The following is a 20,821-nucleotide window of genomic DNA, read 5'->3' as shown; positions in this document are numbered from 1 at the left end:
AAATGGTTTTAATTTAACTACAGTATATGCCTCTGCTGCTGTTACTGCGCTGAGGTGCCACAGTTAGGTGTGCTGCATCTTTATATCTTGTTTCCCCATCTGTCTCCTTTCCATTGTAAGTGCTGGTTAACTTCATGCTGCATATGTGTGGGCTTGGGCATGTGCCCAGCAATGGGTGTTTGATTTGCTAATCCATGCTGCCACCAACTTTAACTTTGCCCATAACTTTTTTTGGGAGGGGGGGCTATGATTAATAATAATTTGGTGAAGTTACAGGAAGCAGCGTAGTTCTCCTAGTTACAGTGGGCCATAACTACCTTAGGCCTGTGACTAGATTCTTGTGTACTGCTGTAAACTATGAGTGCTGTGCCGTGCAGTTAAAGTTGACGGCACTGACCTACTGATTGGGGTAACGTGAACCTGTATGTCATTCTCTCGCTAGCTGTTTTCGTTTTAGACAAGCTGTTTTCGTTAAAACTCTATTGAAAAGCTGTTCAAGGGCATGAATGAAGATTGAATCCTGCCTATATCTCCTAGGTACAAGCGCACGATGCAGAACGTAACCCTTCCTTGGTGCATTTGGGAACTGATCTTGCAGGCTTGCCTTGCTTGATCAAAACGAATGTCAGCTACTTGTAACCATGAATCTCAGAAGCATTTGTGAAACAGTAACAACTTCTGATGTTTCAAATGTTTTAACTTTCTCTCAGCTTTTCACGTGCTATAGTTACCACTTCAAGTGTACAATATGTTTCGAACACCTTAGGCTGCAAACTTAAGCACACCTACTAGGACGAAAGCACCTGTTGAACGGCAGTAGCGATTGACTACAGAAAAGTGATTTTGTTTAAGTGAGTGGCAGAGTGAGTTGGCTGAAAAGCAACCGTTGAAAGGAGAAGGGTGGCTGTGAGAGGAAGGGGGGATGAGATGAGAGAAATGTGTTAACAAGCTGGCATGTAAATGTGTCAGCAAGTTGGCTGGATCTTGTAGAAGTCTGAGCTGCTCGGTGATACCTGGAGGATCACAAGTACCCCACCCCACCCATGTATAGGATTATACTACATGAATGTTCAAACAATTAATGTATGTTGCCAGTAATCCACAAAGACGGGGATTCCCCCCCCCCGCCGGAACTTAGTGGAACTCAGTTCCAGCACCTCTCAGGTGGGTTCTGGCACCTTTCAGGTGGGCGCCGTTGACATTCTAAGAGAACTTTAAAAAAAACCAGAGCACTGCATAAAACAGTCTTGTAAATTGGAGATAATGTAAATCTACAAGAGAGTAAAGGGGTAGGTGTTAAGGCTGAGAAGATGTGGCTTGCGCCTCTTACAAAGATAATGGCAGATGGGAGGTTTGAGCCTCTCTTGTTCCCTCAGTCTCTTCTCTGTTGTATGATGTGCTTCGATTTACTACAGACTTCTCTTCATTTTTAGACTGAAACTGACTTTCCTCTTTATGCTTAGGGAGTAGAAGAACAAAGAATGAAGGGCAAACTCTTCAAAAGCTTCTGAGAGTTCGTCATTCTCCAGCGATACGTCTGTTCTGCAGGTTGCACAATGATTTGGAAATGACAATGCCACATACTCCCTTTTCTTCTGGCTATGCCGTGCTAGCGCTGGAATAAGTGGGCTTCAAGCCAACAGACGAAACTCAAATCCTGACTGTTGGCCAAATACAAACCATGTTGAAATGAGATGAGGCTCCGAAATGGGACTGTGGCCACTGCATTAATTTTCATCACATCTTTCCTCAGTTTGTCTTGGTACACAGCATGGCAGAATGGGAAAGGTAAGTGGAATTTTTTTTCCCTGAAAAGAAATGCATAACTTTGTCTATGACTGGTGTTAATATAATTTAGGGTTGTGTGTGTGTTTTTAAGATTGTGTGGACATGTTGTGGGGTCGGGAATCCAGTTTTTGTGATAATACAACCCCCATCATCCAATTAGCCATGATGGGGCTGATGGGAGTTGGAGTCTAATAGCTGGAGGGCCATAGATTCTCCATCCTTATTTTAGACCAATTTCAGAAATAGTATGCTGACTGATTCTGTCTGCAAATTTGGTGCTGCATTTGAAGGCTTGAAACCCCCCCCCACACACAATGCAGAGCAGACCACACCCAGATTTCTGATAAATCTAACCATAGAAGGAGCGAATGAAGAGTACAGTATTAGTTTGCAGTTTTTTTCTCTCTGTGTGGGTCAGTGCACACCTGACATTTGTAGGTCTCCAGCTTTTTTTACTTTCTTTTTAAATAGAGTGCAATTATAGGAGCCAACTCCTAGGAGCCGAGTTCCCTTTAGGCCCCCTAGAAAATATTTGAGGGGTCTGCCCTCCAAGTTGATGGGCATTGCCACTCATATGGTGTGCATGCACCATGTCATTATATTTCATTCAAGTTGGCCCCCCTGAGTGGAATGAATTGCTGCTTTTTATTTGATTTATGCTCAGATAGTTCTCTCAACCCTACAAGGAAATAATTTAAAGTTTATTTAAGTTTGCAACGACCAAGGTATGGTCCCGCACTATTGATCTTGGTTCCACATGGTGGGGAGGGGGGAAGAATCCCAAAGTAACTACAATTCTGAGCTGCAGTAATTATTCAGAGAATCATGTCTTTGGCCTGTTTAGTGGTAGGGTACACAAGGCCGATAGACCAATCCACAGTATTCTTTTATGAAATGTACTCACAGTATTCTAATTTTGGTGGTTAGTTGCTGGGAAACTGGTTTAAAATAAGGTTGGGATCCCCTCCATTTAAAATGTTTTTAAAATTAAAAATACATAAGTAACATTTTAGAAGGGCCAAATAAATTACTTCCCACAGAAAATAGTGCTGGTAAACAAAAATTGTGTGGGGTGTGTGTGTGTGTGTGTGTGTGTGTGTGAGAGAGAGAGAGAGAGAGAGAGAGAGAGAGAGATTAGTGTTAATTAATTGATTGACACTCGTAACTGCTCAGTTTCCTCCCCCTTTGGTAGATGTTCCAGTGCTATTCCCCATGACAGTGCCAGAGGTTGCAGTCATGTTGACCTATTCTACTGTTGTTGATTTGACAGATTTCAAAGGAAATAGGATTTTATTTTATTTGTGTGTGCATTGCAAGCCAGCCATTATTTGTGCTTGTAAAGTTCAGTATAGGGAAGTGGTAGGAAAGATCTCTCACACACACCTGGGAGAAGCTGTGCCTGCCATAGAACACCATTCTGGGGCCAGTGGACCATTGGTACAAGGTGGCTTCATGTACGTATGTATTAGAACTGCTGCCTTTGAAACTAAAGGCTGATTTATATATCAGGGGATGTCTTTGGAGATGTGCTTCCTGCTTCTTGCTCTGCCCATTTATCAGTGTTATATCTGTATAAGTATTCCTGGGGTCATGTCCTCTTGAGCAGAGCAAAGTTTGCATTGCAAGTGAACCTGTATAGAATTGGACTGAGAGCAGGAAAAACTGCTTTTTGAAGGGGACATGAAAGACTGTAACGTCGATTGGCCAGGTGGAAAATGGCCTGCAAGGCAGGAACAAGTCTTTCAGGACTTACAGCCAATATGGTCTCTTTATAAGTAGGAACCATTTGGGAATACATAACTGCTGCCTCTTGACTGATGTTTTTAGCATATTTGAAAATCTTAAATGTTTTCTAGCTTCCACGGTCCATTTCATTCAGTAGTGTTAATTTATTCATGTAGCTTTTAAGCCTTTTATTTGAGTGGCATGTCAGTCTGCCGTCTGCACTTCAGGCCAGGTGATTCTGATTTTTTTTCTAGATGAAACTGAAAACATTTACCATAATCTGTGCAGGTTAAAATTTATTTCGCTTGGAGTTTATTTAGGCAAATCACAAAGTAAACATAGTTAATAAGAGAGGGCATGCTTCGCTGAAAACTCTTGCTCATTATCTAGAGACTATTTAATATCGCATTCACACACTTCTGTTTTAGCAGGATTTGCCAGCTTCTGACTTTCATCTCTTTAGTCAAAGAGCTATTTTCCTCTCCTTATTATCAACCTTGCAACATTTGTATCTCTTAGCATTGCTTCTTCCAAGAGGCAACTACTTATATGTAGCTTGCATGCCTAAATGTGCAGTATGTATGAGTGTGATATTTGTATCCCATGCTGCATGCAAAACAGATGGCCTAAATAGCCTGTTACTTTAAGATCTGACAAAGTGCAGCAGGTTAATTCAGCTAATGAAAGTTGTGTTTCTTACACTTAACAATATCACCCACAGGGCAGGAAATGACCATAGGTTCACAAATGATTGATTATGACCATACGGTTATTTGCAACTCAGTTTTAAAGTTGGATGCCTTGTTAGTCTTTTTCCATAACTTAGGCTCGTGTCAATGCTTAATTGTTTTTAGGCCGGTAACTTATTGCGGAATACTGTCAGGTGTGTGTGCAGGAGCCAGGCCCTGTGACCAATAGGACTTTGCAGGACTGGGGCCTTCCTAAGTTTGTTCTGAAGAGGCAAGGTGCAGCCTCACAGGTGAGGCCGATTGGTAACTCACAGCACCTGGTGGCAAGACCTGGGAAGGGATATAAGGTCAGCATTGCCCTTCGGCTCTTCGCCACAGCAACACGCTTCCTGCCTTGCTGTGTTTGGCTTCATGCTTCCTTGAACCTCAGCTTCTTGACTCCCTGCTTCTTGATCCTCGGACCCCTGGCTTTGTGACTCCTTGCTTCCTGACCCTCGGACCCTTGGCTTCTTGACTTCCGGCTCTCTGACCCTTGGACTCTTGGCTTCCTGACTCCTGGCTTCTGGACCCCCGTTCCTGCTCCCACCCCGCCATCTTGCCCCCAGTCCTGACGTCCCCTGCCGGGACTTCGATCACCCGTGAATCAGAACGTGACAAATACAGTGGTACCTCTGGTTACAGACGCTTCGGGTTACGCGTTTTCAGATTGCGGACTGCAGGAAACCCGGCAGTACCGGAAAGGGTTACTTCCGCGTTCCGCTGCTTGTGCAGAAGCGCGTGTGTAGATGCACGCTGCAGGTTACAAATGCTGCAGGTTACAGGCTTGTCTCCGTCACGGATTACGTCCACAATCTGAGGTTCCACTGTAATTCTGTCAACAAGCAGGAGTACAATAGATGCGAAATTGCATTTAAAATGAAAGCCATCCTTTTGGTGTAGTACACCAGGCCACCCCACTCTACGGGCTTAGTTCTGGTTTCAGGTTTTAAAGGCCTTTTTTGGTGGTGTTTTTTTTAACTATGTAGAAATTGTGTTCACGAAGTTGTTTCCATAGCTGCATCTATACACATAATTCAGATGCTGAAAGCCCTGTTCCTGTTGCTGCTCTTTCTAGGGCAATATACATATCTTTTAAAATCTTTGGCACTTATCCACTACAGCAGTTATATGTGTCAAGCAGCAACACACCAGTGCTTATGTGGACCTTTTAAAACTGGAAATGGAACAGACCCCTGTGTTGGCCAAATAACACCAATGGTAACTAGTTCCTTACACCCAATATTGTTAACTGCTATGCCTATGAGCACTCTATAGGGCCCATTATATATCCCAGCTTCTCTCTGTCTGCTTAAATTTTGGCCACCTGGGTTGTGCTCTTCCTGGAAATGGTAAATGTTGCGAGCCCTCTTCAGTTGTTTGCTTCTCCCTATATGATTGCCATCACTTGAGGGGTAACAGCTTGTAGTCCCTGCCCTCCCCTCTACAACACCCTCGTCACCATCTTCATTGTCACCCAGTGCTGGGAAATGAACTATGGCAGTGTGGGAGGATCTGCTATGCTACACTAGGGGTCAGCAAACTTTTTCAGTAGGGGGCTGATCCACTGTCCCTCAGACTTTGTGGGGGGGCCAGACTATATTTTGAAAAAGGAAAAAAAAATGAATTCCTGTGCCCCACAAATAACCCAGAGATGCATTTTAAATAAAAGCACACATTCGACTCATGTAAAAACATGCTGATTCCCAGACTGTCCATGGGCCGGAATGAGAAGGCGATTGGGCCGGATCCAGCCCCTGGGCCTTAGTTTGCCTACCCATGTTCTATATCACACAGATAGCTTCCGTGAGTAGAGAAGACGTGTTGCAAAAGTTGCCTTTCCAACATTGGGGAAGATGATAAAGGCATGTGGCTAATGCGTGTGTCTCTTCAGAGGGCTCTTGTGTTCTGTCATATCCTGCCTCAAAGTACAGTTGGCTGCTTCCTCCTTAGCCCATTGTGTTCACCATTTTAAAATGCGTTGCTGATGCAAGCAGTCATTGAGCAATGAATGCTGGAGGAAATGATCTGGGGGACTCCTTTGGTGAAAATCCACATCTGGTTTCCAGTGTGTCATTTGATGCATATGGTTAGCACTGTACACACACACACACGCACACACACACACACACACACACACACACACCTTCTACGATGATATACTGTGCATATCTGTTGACCATTCAGATGCTACTTGCATTTGTAAGCTGACTTTGCAGGCTCTACACTTTGGCCTTAATTATTCATGTTCCTCCTGAGACAGTGTCCCAAACCCCTCATTCTTCTGGCATATACAGAGGACTCAAGGGAGAGGCGGCGGCCATGGTTCACCTGTTTCCAGGCTTTGGGGATGTCAGAAGTAGTTGTCGACTACCTCCCAGAACTCAGTATGGTGCAAGACTGACACCCCACTCTATGAACTATTTGTGTGTGCAGGATAACTCAGTGGGGGGGCTGGGGCCCTTTTCACTATGCATATGTGTCACTTCCTGAGCTTGAGGGCAAGAGGCTTCTGGAAGGAGTTTTGATTTGCTTCTGGCAGCCACATTTATGGACCCTTTTGATCTGACTAACAAACATCAAATCAGCTTATTGGGCACCATGGTCTAAGGTACACACACACATACATGTGATGTGTATAGTCAGCTAAGAAATGGTTGAGTGTGCATATTCCACCTTTGGCTCATGGCTGTCAACCTTCCCTTTTTTTGTGGGAAATTCCCTTATTCCAGCGCCATTTCCCGCTGCCATCCCGGATTGTTAGATATCCCGTAGGCTGTCCTCGGGACAGGTGAGGCTGCTGATCCCTTATTTTCAAATCTGAAAGTTGACAGCTATGCTTTGGCTAGGATGCTTTGATACCTTGAAATGGTCACAGACATTATCTGAAGAGAATTTGTCACAATAAGAGATGAGGAGAAGGGTAGCTATGGTGACGGTAGCGGCAGCTCAAGTTGGCAGAAGGGGAGAAATTGCATCACAGTGAAGGGACAGGAGAGGCTAGGAGGCAAGAAGAGTGAAGCAGAAGAGAAGAAGCAGATATATTGGGATGTAGAGGCAGCCTGAGTTTGGCAAGAGGTCCCATGGCTGGATGACTGTTTAGGGAAGCTTCTGCTGTTTGCTTTGGTACCAGAGATGATACATTGGGGAAACAATTTAGAGAAGGAAGAGACAAAGTGATGGAGAATCCTGCAGCATGGCAGCATGTGGTGTGCCTTCTTCTGTTCTTTCTCCTCTTGTGCCCAGGGTGTTTCACAGGCTTCTTTCATCTGGAGCGTGTGATCCTGTCTTCAGTATTCTATAGTATTCTGGAGCAAATAACCACAGCAAGGTTTCCCAAACTTGGGTCTCCCATCTGTTGTTGGACTACAGCACCCATCATCCCTAGTTAGCAGGACCAGTGGTCAGGGATGATGGGAATTGTAGTCCAAAAATAGCTGGAGACCAAAGTTTGAGAAACTGGTCCTAAGTATTGCAATTACTTTTTTTTTTAATTAACAATTTCAACATAACAAAACACCTCATATTCATTGTTTCCCCCCTTCCCCCCACCGACCCATCAACCCCCCCGAGACTTCCCTCAGCTCCTCTCTCTGATTTCTCAACTTCTATTGTTCTCTGCATACTGTAAAATTGTATATATCCTTATATTATATATCTACTATGTTAACAATCAATAAATTTGAGTATGTTTATTCAAAACCTGCCAAGGAGTCCGATTAATTTTGTGGTCTTTTCAAATAATTTGTAAAAAGTTCCCATTCTTCTAAGTATCACAATTACTAATGCAATAATCTGAATTCACCCTCTGTCATCCAGGAACACCCACAGTTGCTCCGCCACTCCTGTCTTTCTGGAGAATCAGTTTTTACGCTGCAAATGTGCATTTGTTTCACATATCATCCTTCCGATGTATGTTTTGTATCAAACCTTGGTTAGTGAGGAGAGAGCTTAACTGTGAATCCCGGGTCAGATGACACACCAAGCCAAAATTTTGCTAATGCAGTGCAGCAGTAAAAAGGAGCAAAGTGGTTGTGAGAGCTCCTTTCTATCTGTGAGAGCCCAGCCATTTGCATTGTCTCACAAAGCCATAGTTTGGCTTACCACACCATGCAAACATTTTCATGTGTGTGTAATTGAAACACTTTTTAAGGAATATTAGCTGGTTAAGATTTTGAAGCCATTTGAAAATGCAATCCAAAGCTTGATGGCTTGATGTAAGTAAAACACATTCCATGTGCAAACCGATTGAGAGAATAGTGGTTACTAATTAGGTGAGAAATGTTACTGGTGACAGATGGCTCTGTGTAAATTAAATGAACTGTACTACCTGATTAGAGTTTCATCTGGAGGATAATTGCATTGTCGTCTTATCGTTCTCTTCTCCGCAGTTTTTTCAGGTCAAAATGTCTCTTCAGTGCAGTGATACGTTATATGTAGTGATGGTCCTGTAAGTCCCAAATTAGGGCTTGAGATATCCTGATGCTAAATTATTTGCCACTAAAGCCTGTGGCCCAAATCCCATTTTAACACTATGCAATGGCTTTCAAATAAAATAGGATAGACGTGGCAAACCCCTGCATGTGCATTGCAAGAACCAAAACTGAAAAACCGAGTTAGCTTCTACAAAGTACTTGCTTTAAAACATTATTTTTTGGAAAAGTTTATAACTAGTCAAAACTTTGTATTCAAGTCAGCTGTCTATCACAAACATTGTAAGAGCTGACATGGCTGTCTTTGCAATTTGATATTACATACCGTATTTTTCGCTCTATAAGATGCACCAGACCACAAGACGCACCTAGTTTTTGGAGAAGGAAAACAAGAAAAAAATATTCTGAATCTCAGAAGCCAGAACAGCAAGAGGGATCGCTGCGCAGTGAAACCAGCAATCCCTCTTGCTGTTCTGGCTTCTGGGATAGCTGTGCAGCCTGCATTTGCTCCATAAGATGCACACACATTTCCCCTTACTTTTTAGGAGGGAAAAAGTGAGTCTTATAGAGCAAAAAATACGGTAAATTGTATAACTCAGGGGGCTCAGTTGTTGGTCATTTAGCGGGCAGGGGACATATACTCAAAGTTGCAGCCATTCTGTAATAGCCCAAGTGTTTGGGTAATGGTGATACAGGCAAGTCTAGTACTTCTGTATTATGTGGTTATTAATGTCTTATTGTTTGATGACCACCTATATCTCAAGTCTCAATGGATTGTATACTGTACTCCAACGTGGCATAAATTTATTACTTGTATATTGTGTATACAAGTTTATGATATATTTTAAAAAAATAGTAGTATGAGATGCAGTAGAATTTGTGGGTGTAAGATCACCTATTTTTGACTACAGGATCCAGCTGCATGACTGCTGTGGAGGTGTGCAACTGTTCCAGGACCTTTCCTGGTATCAGCGTCAAGTAGACCAGTCGGTAGTTGCCTCTGTCCTTCCCCCATCTTTTGAAGATGTGGACCTCACTTGTTCTCTTAAGAATTCTTCAAGACTGTAGACAGAGGCTCTGAGATTACATCTGCAAATTCCTTTAGTTCTCTTGGATGCAGCTCACCGGGCCCTGGAGATTTGAATTTGTCTAAAGTAGCAAAGTGTTCCCATACCACCTCCTTTCCTAGCTTGGGCTGCGGCTCCCTCTCTGCATAACTTATTAAAATATTGGTAGGTTTGGCACTGTTCTCCTTTTTTGGGGGGGGAAGACAGCTCAAGCTGTGTAATCTGCATGGCTGCCTTCCTGTTTATTGCACAGTCACCTTCCTGGTGATAGAACAAGGTCCCATGTGTGGATGGGACGATCCTGGTTCCTTCCTTTGTTTCCCCCCCAAATAAAGTTCCCATGCTTAAAAGGCACATTGCAGCACAATTCCAGGAAGGTGACTCTACAATGACTGTAAGGCTACTGTCCAATAGAGCTACATTGCGTTCCAACTTAATTTTTCTGTTAGATTAGTGGTGGGGAACCGGTACACTCCAAATATTGTTGGACTCCAACTCCCATCAGCTCCAGTGAGCCTGGCAGTGCTTTTTTTTAAAGGGAGGCACTCAAGGGTATGCAGTACCAGCACCTCTTTTTCTAGGAAAAAAGCACTAGAGCCTAGCCAGTGTTCAAGGTGGATGGACAACTCAAGGAGCCCAGCAACATTTGGAGGGCACAGAATCCTCAAACCTGATCTAGACTACCTTCATCACACCTACCTCCCTGCCCTTCTGAATGCTCATCCTTCTCAAATAGCGCTTTCACACTAGACCATAATCCCTTGCAGCTTTGTTTAGATTGAAGCCCTAGGGTGAAACTGACATGTTTAAATTTCTCACATTTTTTGAGGCATTCATGTAATATAATGATCCAGTAACTGTCTGGTATTGCTCCATCTTGTCAGAACTTAGAAGGTCCAACTTCTTGAGAAGAACAGTCTTACAGTATCCGTAGGAATAAATTCCCTTAGAAGTATTTTTCTTCTCCCTGGCCTAAGGGATATCAGGCAGATGAAAAGGGCACTAGACTCACCTTCATCATTATGTTTCGGGTGGGTGTTATCTTATTACCCTATTTGTTTTAATTGCTTTTGTAGTTAATTGGCACTAAAACGCTTCTCTCTCTTAACCCCCCCAAACCATTTGCACAATAGTTATTAAATGAGAGAAAAATTGCACTAATGAAATACCGTATTTTTTGCTCTATAAGACACACCAGACCACAAGACGCACCTAGTTTTTGGAGGAGGAAAACAAGAAAAAAAATATTCTGAATCCCAGAAGCCAGAACAGCAAGAGGGATCACTGCACAGCAAAAGCAGTGATCGCTCTTGCTGTTCTGGCTTCTGGGATAGCTGCACAGCCTGCATTCTCTCCATAAGACGCACAAACATTTCCCCTTACTTTTTTTGGGGGGGGGGAGTGAGTCTTATAGAGCAAAAAATACGGTAAATATTTGGGGTTCTTTTCTTTTCTTTTCAAAAAAAACCCTGCTGTTTTTCTGGCCATTGCAATTTTAGCAACTCCTCCCCTAGTCAACATATCTTACCTAAACCAAAACATCAATTTTGCTTGATCACTGTTTAAAATATATCTTGAAAACTTGAGCAAAAAAAGTTTTCAAAATTTTTAAAAACATTTTTTAAACATCATCTCCCTCTTGCCCATGTTATGCCCATAGATATAAATGGAACATAGGAGGGAAAAGTGACCCCCCCAAAAAAAATTCAACCATGGAAAATCAAATGCAATTTTGCTGGAGGTTGCAATGGAATAACAATTAGTAGATAGGAGCTTTCTGTCTAGAAGCATTAAAGATGAGGCTGGAAAGAATGGGTTAATTACAACCATAAGAATGACTGTTCTAGTTGAAAAGGTGATCTAAAATTTTATACAAGATATGGATGATGTATGCACTCAGAATGTATTTGCCTAGTTACCATGCTGAATAGAGCCTATTCATTTTATTGACTTCAGTCTCCAATATTTTCCACTGCAGAAGCAGCAGCATATCTGGAAATTCATTGTGATCCCTGCTGAATGCAGGAATGTTGTTGTTGATGATTTTATCTTCTTGTTGGGACCACTGGCAAAATCTCTTCGCATATACTATACATCCCCAGTGCCAAAATGCAAAACAAATAGCCAGGTTTTGATTAAAGAAGCAGAGCTGTAAATTAGCTTGCTGATCTCACCTGGAACTTTCAGTACATATCTTTAGGCACCAGGCGAAAATGTTCCTCTATAACCAGGGCTTTTGGCTGGTTAAACATGCTGTGTTTGTGGGAGAGGGGGTCATTGGTTTGTTTTTGTTTTATTTATTATGTATTTGTGAACTGCCCTGTGATCTTTGGGTGAAGGGAACTATACAAATTTAATAAATAATAACAGCAGCAACATATAAGAAACAAATCCTCAACACAAAACTGTAGTAAAGGACTTATCTTTCCATCCAGATCATGGACTTAATTATCCTTATTGTTTGAAACCAATGCACAGACAGAGAACCATATGCTTGCCTCATTTGACCTTCATTTGGGGCTGATCCCCCCCTCCCCGTGCTAAAGTCTGAACCTCTAGCTCATAATTGATAAGAACAAGCTTTTTAGTGTTCAACACTGTATTCAGGTACATCTGTACAGGAAGTGGATGTTGCTAACACCACGTTTTTAATTGTTCTGATCTTTGCTTTTTCTGGCAACTTTCCTTTCCTTCCGCCAGCTTTTAAAATGAAGCAGTGGTTTATTTTGTTTATGGCCATGTGTTTGGGTTTCTGTGAATATCCAAGAACATCAATTGTGTCTAAAACAAGAATATCTTTGTGTTAGCAGAGTTCACCCAACTTTGAACTTGCCTCTGAAAATCTGCAGGCTTTCAAAATATATGTTTCTGGTTGAAATGCATGTCTAATTGTCTCTGTTCATTTGTTTGGATGCTTAACTCTTCCAAGCTGTTATACTCCTTTATTTTTATATTCATCTCACAGCCATGTTCATATAGGGACTGTTGCATCACATTGGAGCAACTTGTTTCTCGTTAACAGTCTTGGTGCGGCAGGTTGACTTCTTCCCTTCGCCATCTCATTATTCCTAGCTGCCTTTGTCTCTTCCAGTCACATACTTGCAGGAAGATTATTCTGTAGCCAGATGTGTTAAATTAAAGCAACTGAATGCTGGCTTTTACTAGTCAGTAGAGATGTGACTTCGTCTGTTTTTCCACATTATATCCGACATTGATTCATAGGAATTATTCCCCAGGCTAACAGTTAATCAGAAGTCCTGTCTGTGCATTGGTCTCTGAGATAAAATGTTCTGTCTCAGAAAGTCCCTCTGGCATTCTGCTATGCCCCTTCTCTTAAAGACAAAAGCACATGGTTAAGCTCTTACACTGTGTTTTCATAGACGTTTTAATGTTGGTGTGACTCCCAATGCACCTGTGTCTTTCAAGTGTAATATGAGAAACAATCCCTATTATTATCCCTTGGTGAATGGGGGAATAGATTGACCTGATGGATTATTTAATAGTTTAGAAGAAATTACCTAAGTGTGTAAAGTTTAGAGAGCTTTATTTAACAAGTCTGCTTGATTGGTTTGAGGGTTTTTTTGGGGGGTTAATCTCCCCCCCAAAAAAACATTAAAGGGCTTTGGGGAACTGAATGCTTCTAACAGATAATGCGTTCACAGTTTAATAAACCTGCAAAACGAAATCTAATTAAATTTGACTTTTGGCCATGTTTTTCACACCAGCCAAAGCTCTCAACCCACTTGCAGAATGGACCTGCCCATGCAATGGGATCTCCTCTTTTCCTTACCCACCAGTTTACAGCATCCGAGACCCACTTTTGTGCATTGGGGGACCTCTTGGAGTACATTTTTGAGGCACAGACTAGAAGAAAGGGGGGTCCTATTGTGTCCACTCATGAAGTGTTGGGTATTGCCCTAACATCTGTGCAGAATTATCTAGATATATTCCTTTCTTTCTTTGCATTTTCAGTTTACAGTGCAGCCCTGTACTTCTTTATTCACAAGTATGTCCCATGAAATTTAGTGGGGCTTATTCTCATGTAAGTGGGTAGTGTTAGAAATTAGCCCATCACCAGGTGTGTTTTGTGACTGGCACGGGTCCAATCGCAATCACATGGAGATCTCTGGATGCCAGGTTGACGACCGGGAAAAGCAAAATGTCACTTAGAGAAGGATCTGAAATATTTGTTTTATTCTGGGTTGTTCTGTTTGATGTTTTAATGTGTTGTAAACCACTTTGAGACTTGTTATAGCGGTATAGAAATGAAATCATCATCATCAACAGCAACAACAAATCCCATTGTGGGGGGATATGGGGTCTAGACATTCCATTGTAGCAACTGCAACCCAGGTTTATGGTCCCATTTGGAGATTAGCTTATATATCTGCTTATCTAACAATTAAAATGGGTATAGGATTCGAGCTGCACACTGCTTTTCCAGTTTAAATAGTTGTAGAACTTTTCTTTCCTCTCCCTGTTATCTCCCTGATTGATAGTATAGGAGTAGTTGTTCTGTGTTTGGTTGTTGTTGTTTTTTTGCTTTGGTGGGACTGCTTACTCTACAGAAATTATTCACCCATGTCATGCACTCTGAATGTTGCAGGGGCAAGATAACATTAACTGTTGTGTTTTGACCTTCTCATGTGCTGCTATCATCTGTGGCTTATATCTAAGGCCTTGCCTTCCTGCTATCCTTTTTCTTACAAAACCATTAGTGTAGAACCAGCATAGAAAATAGTTGCAGATGGTAAAGCGGCTCAGATTCAGAACTGATAAAAATAAAAAAAAGATAATTGCTTAGTGTTAAACTGATACTAAAGTAAATGAACCTCTCTCGGGAGGGCAGTCTATAGCTGGAGTGCTTCTGTCCTATAGTCACTTTGCAGGAGTGTTTGGAGAAAACCCTTGAAGGGTCTTAAGGTCAGGTGGGTATGTATGCAGTGAGATGGACTTCCATGTACCCAAGTTTCTGAACTATCATCTTGAATTGGGCCCATAAATGGAGTGGAAGCCAACGAATGGCTAATTACTGCCCTGATGTGATTATGCCACCTGTGGGGCAGACTTTTAGCCATATTCTGGTAATTTCCAGACTAATTTTAAAGTCAGTAGTTCATTTGGGAGACTACTAGGGTGTAGATCAATGAAGCAAGACTCTTGCTATCCAGGTAGAATTGCAGCCAGGTCTCAGTGTCCTGGGAGTCACGGGCTACTTTCCCCCTCTAGTTATAAAGATGGACCAGTATCGATCTTTGGGGTAGAGCAACTCCCATGCAAACAGGTTGAACACTAGTTGTCTGGACATGTGGCCCACCTGTTGACTATATCTTATATGAGTTGAGTGTCTGCTCACTGACTCTCAGTCAGCCAGTTATACTCAGTACAGAAACATAGGCCGGGATTCAACTAATCCAGCAGGCTAGCGAACGTCCGCACAAGGGCTCCCATTAGTGCAATGGGGTTTGCACCCTCTCCTCCTGCACCTGCTCCCAATCATTTTTGGAACGTTAGGAGAACCCCCAGAACAGTGCAACGTGGAGTGGAGGAGGAGGAGAGGGGGAATCATTCTGGCTAGCAAGCAGAAATGTTTACCCTGATGCATAGGAGCCAACTCCTAGGGGCTGAGGTCCCTTCGGAGTGCCCCATAAAATATTTGAGGGGGCTGAGCACCCCAAAGTTGATGGGCATTGCCATTCACATGGTGTGCATGTGCACTGTCTTCTTATTGATTATGCATAGCAGGGCGTACCTGCTCCCCTCCCCCCATATTTTATTCAAGTTGGCACCTGATGGAGCAGTCAGAAGAGCATGGTGTTGAATTCCTCCCATAGAAGTGACTTTGATATAGCACCTCACATGTGAGGACCATGGGAGCATATGTCACGTAGAGGCGGTTTCTTAATGATGACTGATCTCTGTACACACATCACTGTGATTCTCATGGTGGTGGGTACTGGCTGAAGAGTTCTATGTGGCCACCAGCAGCATACCATGTGCCAGAGACGGTGTTAGATAAATAAGCTAGGCACCAAATGGCTCCTTAAACCAAGGTTACAGTTGCCAAAACAGAATGTCTAGTTGCCATTTTGGGGCCAGGTGGCTTGAAAGTCATACAGTGGTACCTCAGGTAATGAACTTAATTCATTCCAGAGGTCCATTCTTAACCCGAGGCGCGCTTTCGCTAATGGGGCCTCTTGCTGCTGCCCCACTGCTGCTACCCAATTTCCGTTCACATCCTGGGGCAAAGTTCGCAACCTGGAGCAACTACTTCCGGGTTAGCGGAGCTTGTAACCTGAAGCGTTTGTAACTCGAGGTACCACTGTATTTTTCAATACGACTTTTTGGTTCCTAAGATTCATTCTGATTGTGAAGATAAAATACAATGGATAGAATACCACAGGATGTGTTGTTAGTGTGTGAAAATAGTCAAGATCCAATGATCCCCAGGCATGCACCTCTAGGTGGTAGAGATGTCAGGCGTCATCCTGGTGCCTGGGCCTCTTCACTTGATTGCAAATGGCCAATAGCCAGGTGCAAAATGCTCCTGGCACCTGGCTAATTTCGAATTCTATCCAGAAATAACTCTTCTGTATGCAGTAGTGGTTTTCTGAACTAGCCCATAGTATTGATGGTGGCAACTGGTCCAGCCCCTTTCAGAAACAGGAATCCTGCCAAGGACTATACATCTTCCTTTCTAGAGAGCGGCACTCTTGAATATTTGTTGGCATCAGGCAATAATAGTGCATTTGCTACTGTGGACTCTTTTAGCTTGATACAGAGACCCTCTTTTCTGATGATGTTGTGGAATTACCTAGGCCCAGTGAGGGTTCCCCCCTCCCTGTATCTTATGTGGGAAGAAGGCAAGAATGGTTGTGGCTGATGAAAATTTGTGTGGGTGTATTTAAATCTGTCTTGGAGAAAAGCTTTGAGGATGGGGAAAGGTTGTGTAATGAAATCCAATGAAGGTGTAGGCAGAGTTACTTTTCTCAGAATGTGAAATGTCAAGCCTCTTCAAATATTTACATTTAATTTCTGAAGTGGATTACACAATAATAACAGAGTTTTATACGCTCTTATGCAATGTCTTGAGACAAAAAAACCTTCTGCGCTGGCAGTTCCTGAATGCTATATTATGTCTGTTTTTCATGCCCCTGAAAGCTCTTGTGAAAACATTTCACTATACTGTATAAAAATGCTTTTTATATTTGGCCAGTGGGGATGGGGGGCAGAGAGCAGATCTAATAATAGAGTGAAAAACATTCTAGATTTTTAAAAACCGAAATCTTCTATGGTAACATTTGTTACCCAGGAGATAAGAGAAGATTATTAATACAGCACAAAATTAGTCTGGATTTTGCAGACATGTAAAGAAAGAAGATGAAACAAGGATTGAACGATTTAGCCCACTTTATGAAATTTCCATTACATGACTGTAAACAACGGTGTCTGAAACTTTTCTTTGTAGTGGATGTATTTCCCTGCCCTTTTCTTGTCTGGGGAGTGGTGTTTGGAATAGTATCATTAAAAATATTTTTAAAATATAAAATATTTAAGTGAAGACTTGATATACATCTATCAAGGATGCTGTAGTTGTATCCTGCACTGCAGATTTTGCATTGAGCAAGGAGTTAGACTAGATGACATCTGAGGTCCCTTCTGACACTGCAGTTCTAGGATCTGACTTACCACATGTTTAGACTGTCTCTGGGTTTGACTTGTGATAGTCTCTGACCACGGTCACACTTGTTTGGCTAGACTTGTATGCTGTACTGCACAGTGCAAATGTTAAATACCGTATTTTTTGCTCTTTAAGACTCACTTATTCCCTCCTAAAAAGTAAGGGGAAATGTGTGTGTGTGTCTTATGGAGCGAATGCAGGCTGCGCAGCTATCCCAGAAGCCAGAACAGCAAGAGGGATCACTGCTTTCGCTGCACAGCGATCCCTCTTGTTGTTCTGGCTTCTGAGATTCAGAATATTTTTTTTCTTGTTTTCCTCCTCCAAAAACTAGGTGCGTCTTATGGTCTGCTGCGCCTTATAGAGTGAAAAATTCGGTAAATGTCTGTTGTAAGCTGTAACTGAACAATGAGTTTTTTCTCTGAGGCCAAATCAGGCAGTACAACCACCAGGGCATTCATATTTAAGGAAAGGAAGTTGTCAGTAGGAAGTATTAAATAAAATTGGGAAAAAGCTCTTTTAAAAAGCTATTTTATCACTGATAACCAGGCTTTATGGATTAAAAAAAAGGTTAGTGTAATGCAAGAACTGAGGAAGTCATAGGATTTCTGGAATTCTCAACAGAAATAATCTCCTGTCCTCATCCTTGCCAAGGATAACACAATCTTATTTCTGAAGGCCAAAGGCTTATTTAGTCCTGTTGCAAAAGAATGAAAAAATGTGATTCTTTGGCTGCAGCTCTCCAGTCTAGTGAAGGAGACATAATAAAGCAATTCTAAGGCCAGCAACTGGTACTGTAATGGTAAACCTCAATCAACTGACATTGAGATTGAGCTTTCTAGGCAGGAGCTAGGTTGCAAAAAACCCCACACATCCCTCAAACTAATCTAAAATTGATCTGGTAGGGATTCGGCCCCTAGTTATATTATTTTGTGTTGTGATTAGTGAAGGAAGGAAGAGGGGGGCTGTGTTTATTTATCCTATTTCCCCCCTGCTTTTCAGCCAGCATTGACTTCCCAAGTAGCTAACAATTAAAATTCATACACAGATACAATTACATTATGGGCATAGCATGGGCATAGCAGGTTCCCTGGCCCCAGGCAGTTGATGGCGTAGTTCAAGCACTTCCTTCCAGAGCATGGAAGTGAGATTCTGCAGATAAAATTGGTGGTTGGCTGGTGGTAAAGATGCCAACCCGCAAAAGAAGCACTACCAAGTAGATGATTCTAGCATAACTAAAATTTCAGAGTCTGAAAGATAAATAGTTTTGCTTCTGGTTCTGAAAGTTGTGCTGCATGTATTTTTAAAATGGAGTTTTTAAGGGATTTTTGTTTCTTGATGGCATGCAAATCTGTTTTTCTTTAAAAATTAGCAGTTTATTTCATTTGATGCTGAAGCTAGAGGAATCGGAGGCAAATGAGAAGCAAGAGGAATTGGAGTCCTTGCTATTCAGTGGCCTTGCCACCATATTGTAGGAGCAATATGAAAGTGTGTTTTCAGCTTCAAGAGTCTTGCCTGTTAGAAACTCAGATACATAAACTAAGCACCAAATGGCTCCTTAAACCAAGGTTACAGTCACTAGAACGGAATGTCTAGTTGCCATTTTGGGGCAAGATGGCTCTAAAGTCTTATTTTTCAAACGATGGACTGACTGTGATTGATTCTCAGTTCAACATCTGGCTAGTTCAGATTACAACCTTGAGCTAGGTTAAGAACTCTGAGAATTTAAAGAATAAAAGTCTCTTGATCCAGGGACAGTCTACATAAATATTGGGCTATGCCTACCTCTTTTTCTTAATGGTGACTGCTCCTCCTCAGGTTGCACAGAAAAAGCGTTTTGGTTCCTGCAATTTATTCCAATTGAGCAGATAAAATATAACAGATAGTATTCTACAGGTTGTGGTATTATTGTGTGAAAACAGTCAAGATCCAATGATCCCCAGGTGTGCACCTCTAGATGATGGAGTTGTTAGGCCCATCTTGGTGCCCAGGCATCTTCACTTGGTTTCAAGTGGTCTATAGCCAGGTGCAAAATGTGTCTGGCACCTGGCTGATTTCAAGCACTGCCTGTATCATCATCATCATCATCATCATCATCATCATCAACATCATCATCATTTTATTCGTTTGCTGCCTTTCCATAGTTGAAATTATGCTCAAGGTAGCTTTCAACATGACAAGATTTACATAGTTACAAATATAACAGAAGTCATAAACAATAAATAAAACATATCATAAAGGACACAACAAAATAGCTTTTGTAGCTGGAGTCAGTCAGCACTCCATTCTCCCAGGCCAGATGGGAAAGTGCCAGCAAGGCAGGGTGCAGGTCTTCCAGGGCTCACAGTCAAGATAGTCTCATTTAAAACAACACAGATAAAATTTTGACAACTGAGGTTCCACTGTACTTAATTTAGAAGTTGGTTAGGAATAATGGAAGTCATGAATGGTTCCATCAGGAGTTTATCCTACAATGTGCCCACCTGGCAACTGAGAAGCTAGGGTCATATTGGCAGTGTGTGGGGGGGAGATCACATGACTGCATGCTTCTCCATGGAGCTGTGAGAGAGAAACCTTTATTCTTGATACCTAGGTTTTCTGTGAGCAAGGGATTCCTTGTATGGGGGGAACCTTGGCATGTGAATCCTTATGCACAATCTGGAGTGTTGAAATGCATATGGAGGTTTACCACCTGTAAGAACGTGGCTGAAGCACCACCTGAGTGTACAGATTCTTAACCACAGGAATGCCCGTTCTTTCTGCTCTTTGTAAATACATCTAAGCCAAAAGAAGCAGAATATAGGAGGTTCATAAGGTGAAACTAGGGTTCGTGGAACTAATGGGTACCTTGCACCCTCTTGTTGCCTGTGTCACGAATCAAAACTGAGCTTCATCACTTGTCTTTTGTGTTCTTATACTGAGAGAACAGGTTGGATGTTTGCCCAGAACTTTTAGTGCTACAATGTTAGGTTGTTCTGACGCTCAGCTCCAAATTGCATATAGTATCCCTAGACTATGATGCTAAGATCAGAACAATATGGGGGCAGGGAGTGGGAAAGCCACTAAGCATTTCTATACGTAATGGGTAGCAGTTGAAATTGTCACTCCGTGGGTGGAAGGAGTATGTCTTTGAAGAGAAAGGGTCCTTCCGTTCAGAGATGCCACCCTTAACCTCTGGGTTTCATACAGTGACAAGGATACAACCATGCTGAAGTGCCACATTACATTGTGGGGCACTGCCTAGGTTTTTGCTCCAGACACCAAAGTACTTACACTCTCAGCTCAGTCTTTTAACCACATGGCACAGTCTTGATTGTAGATGTTCTCTAGACTGCAAAGCAGACTTGGAAAATTGCAAGATCCTTGCATCATCTTTCGGGCCCCCTTCCAAATGCCGCTAGGTCT

General features: G+C 42.3%; 1 protein-coding gene across 4 annotated transcripts in view; it reads left to right on the top strand.

Annotated features, from left to right (window-relative positions):
• The window catches only part of MGAT4A (alpha-1,3-mannosyl-glycoprotein 4-beta-N-acetylglucosaminyltransferase A), a 53,487-nt gene that overhangs the window by 1,455 nt on the left and 31,211 nt on the right, over nt 1–20,821 (top strand). For 3 of the 4 annotated variants that reach the window (XM_082220116.1, XM_082220113.1, XM_082220115.1), the window contains exon 2: nt 1,464–1,788. In XM_082220116.1, the coding sequence (XP_082076242.1) occupies nt 1,695–1,788 (94 nt within the window). In that variant the 5' untranslated portion in view covers nt 1,464–1,694. Of the gene's footprint in view, nt 1–766; nt 852–1,463; nt 1,789–20,821 lie in introns of all 4 variants that reach the window. The other variant, XM_082220114.1, reaches the window with a different exon arrangement.

Source organism: Podarcis vaucheri, assembly GCF_965113315.1.
Source record: "Podarcis vaucheri genome assembly, chromosome: 4".
In the NCBI taxonomy this organism is placed as follows: Eukaryota; Metazoa; Chordata; class Lepidosauria; order Squamata; family Lacertidae; genus Podarcis; species Podarcis vaucheri.
The sequence above is the reverse complement of the archived record's forward strand: the minus strand, read 5'-3'. Positions and strand labels throughout refer to the sequence as shown.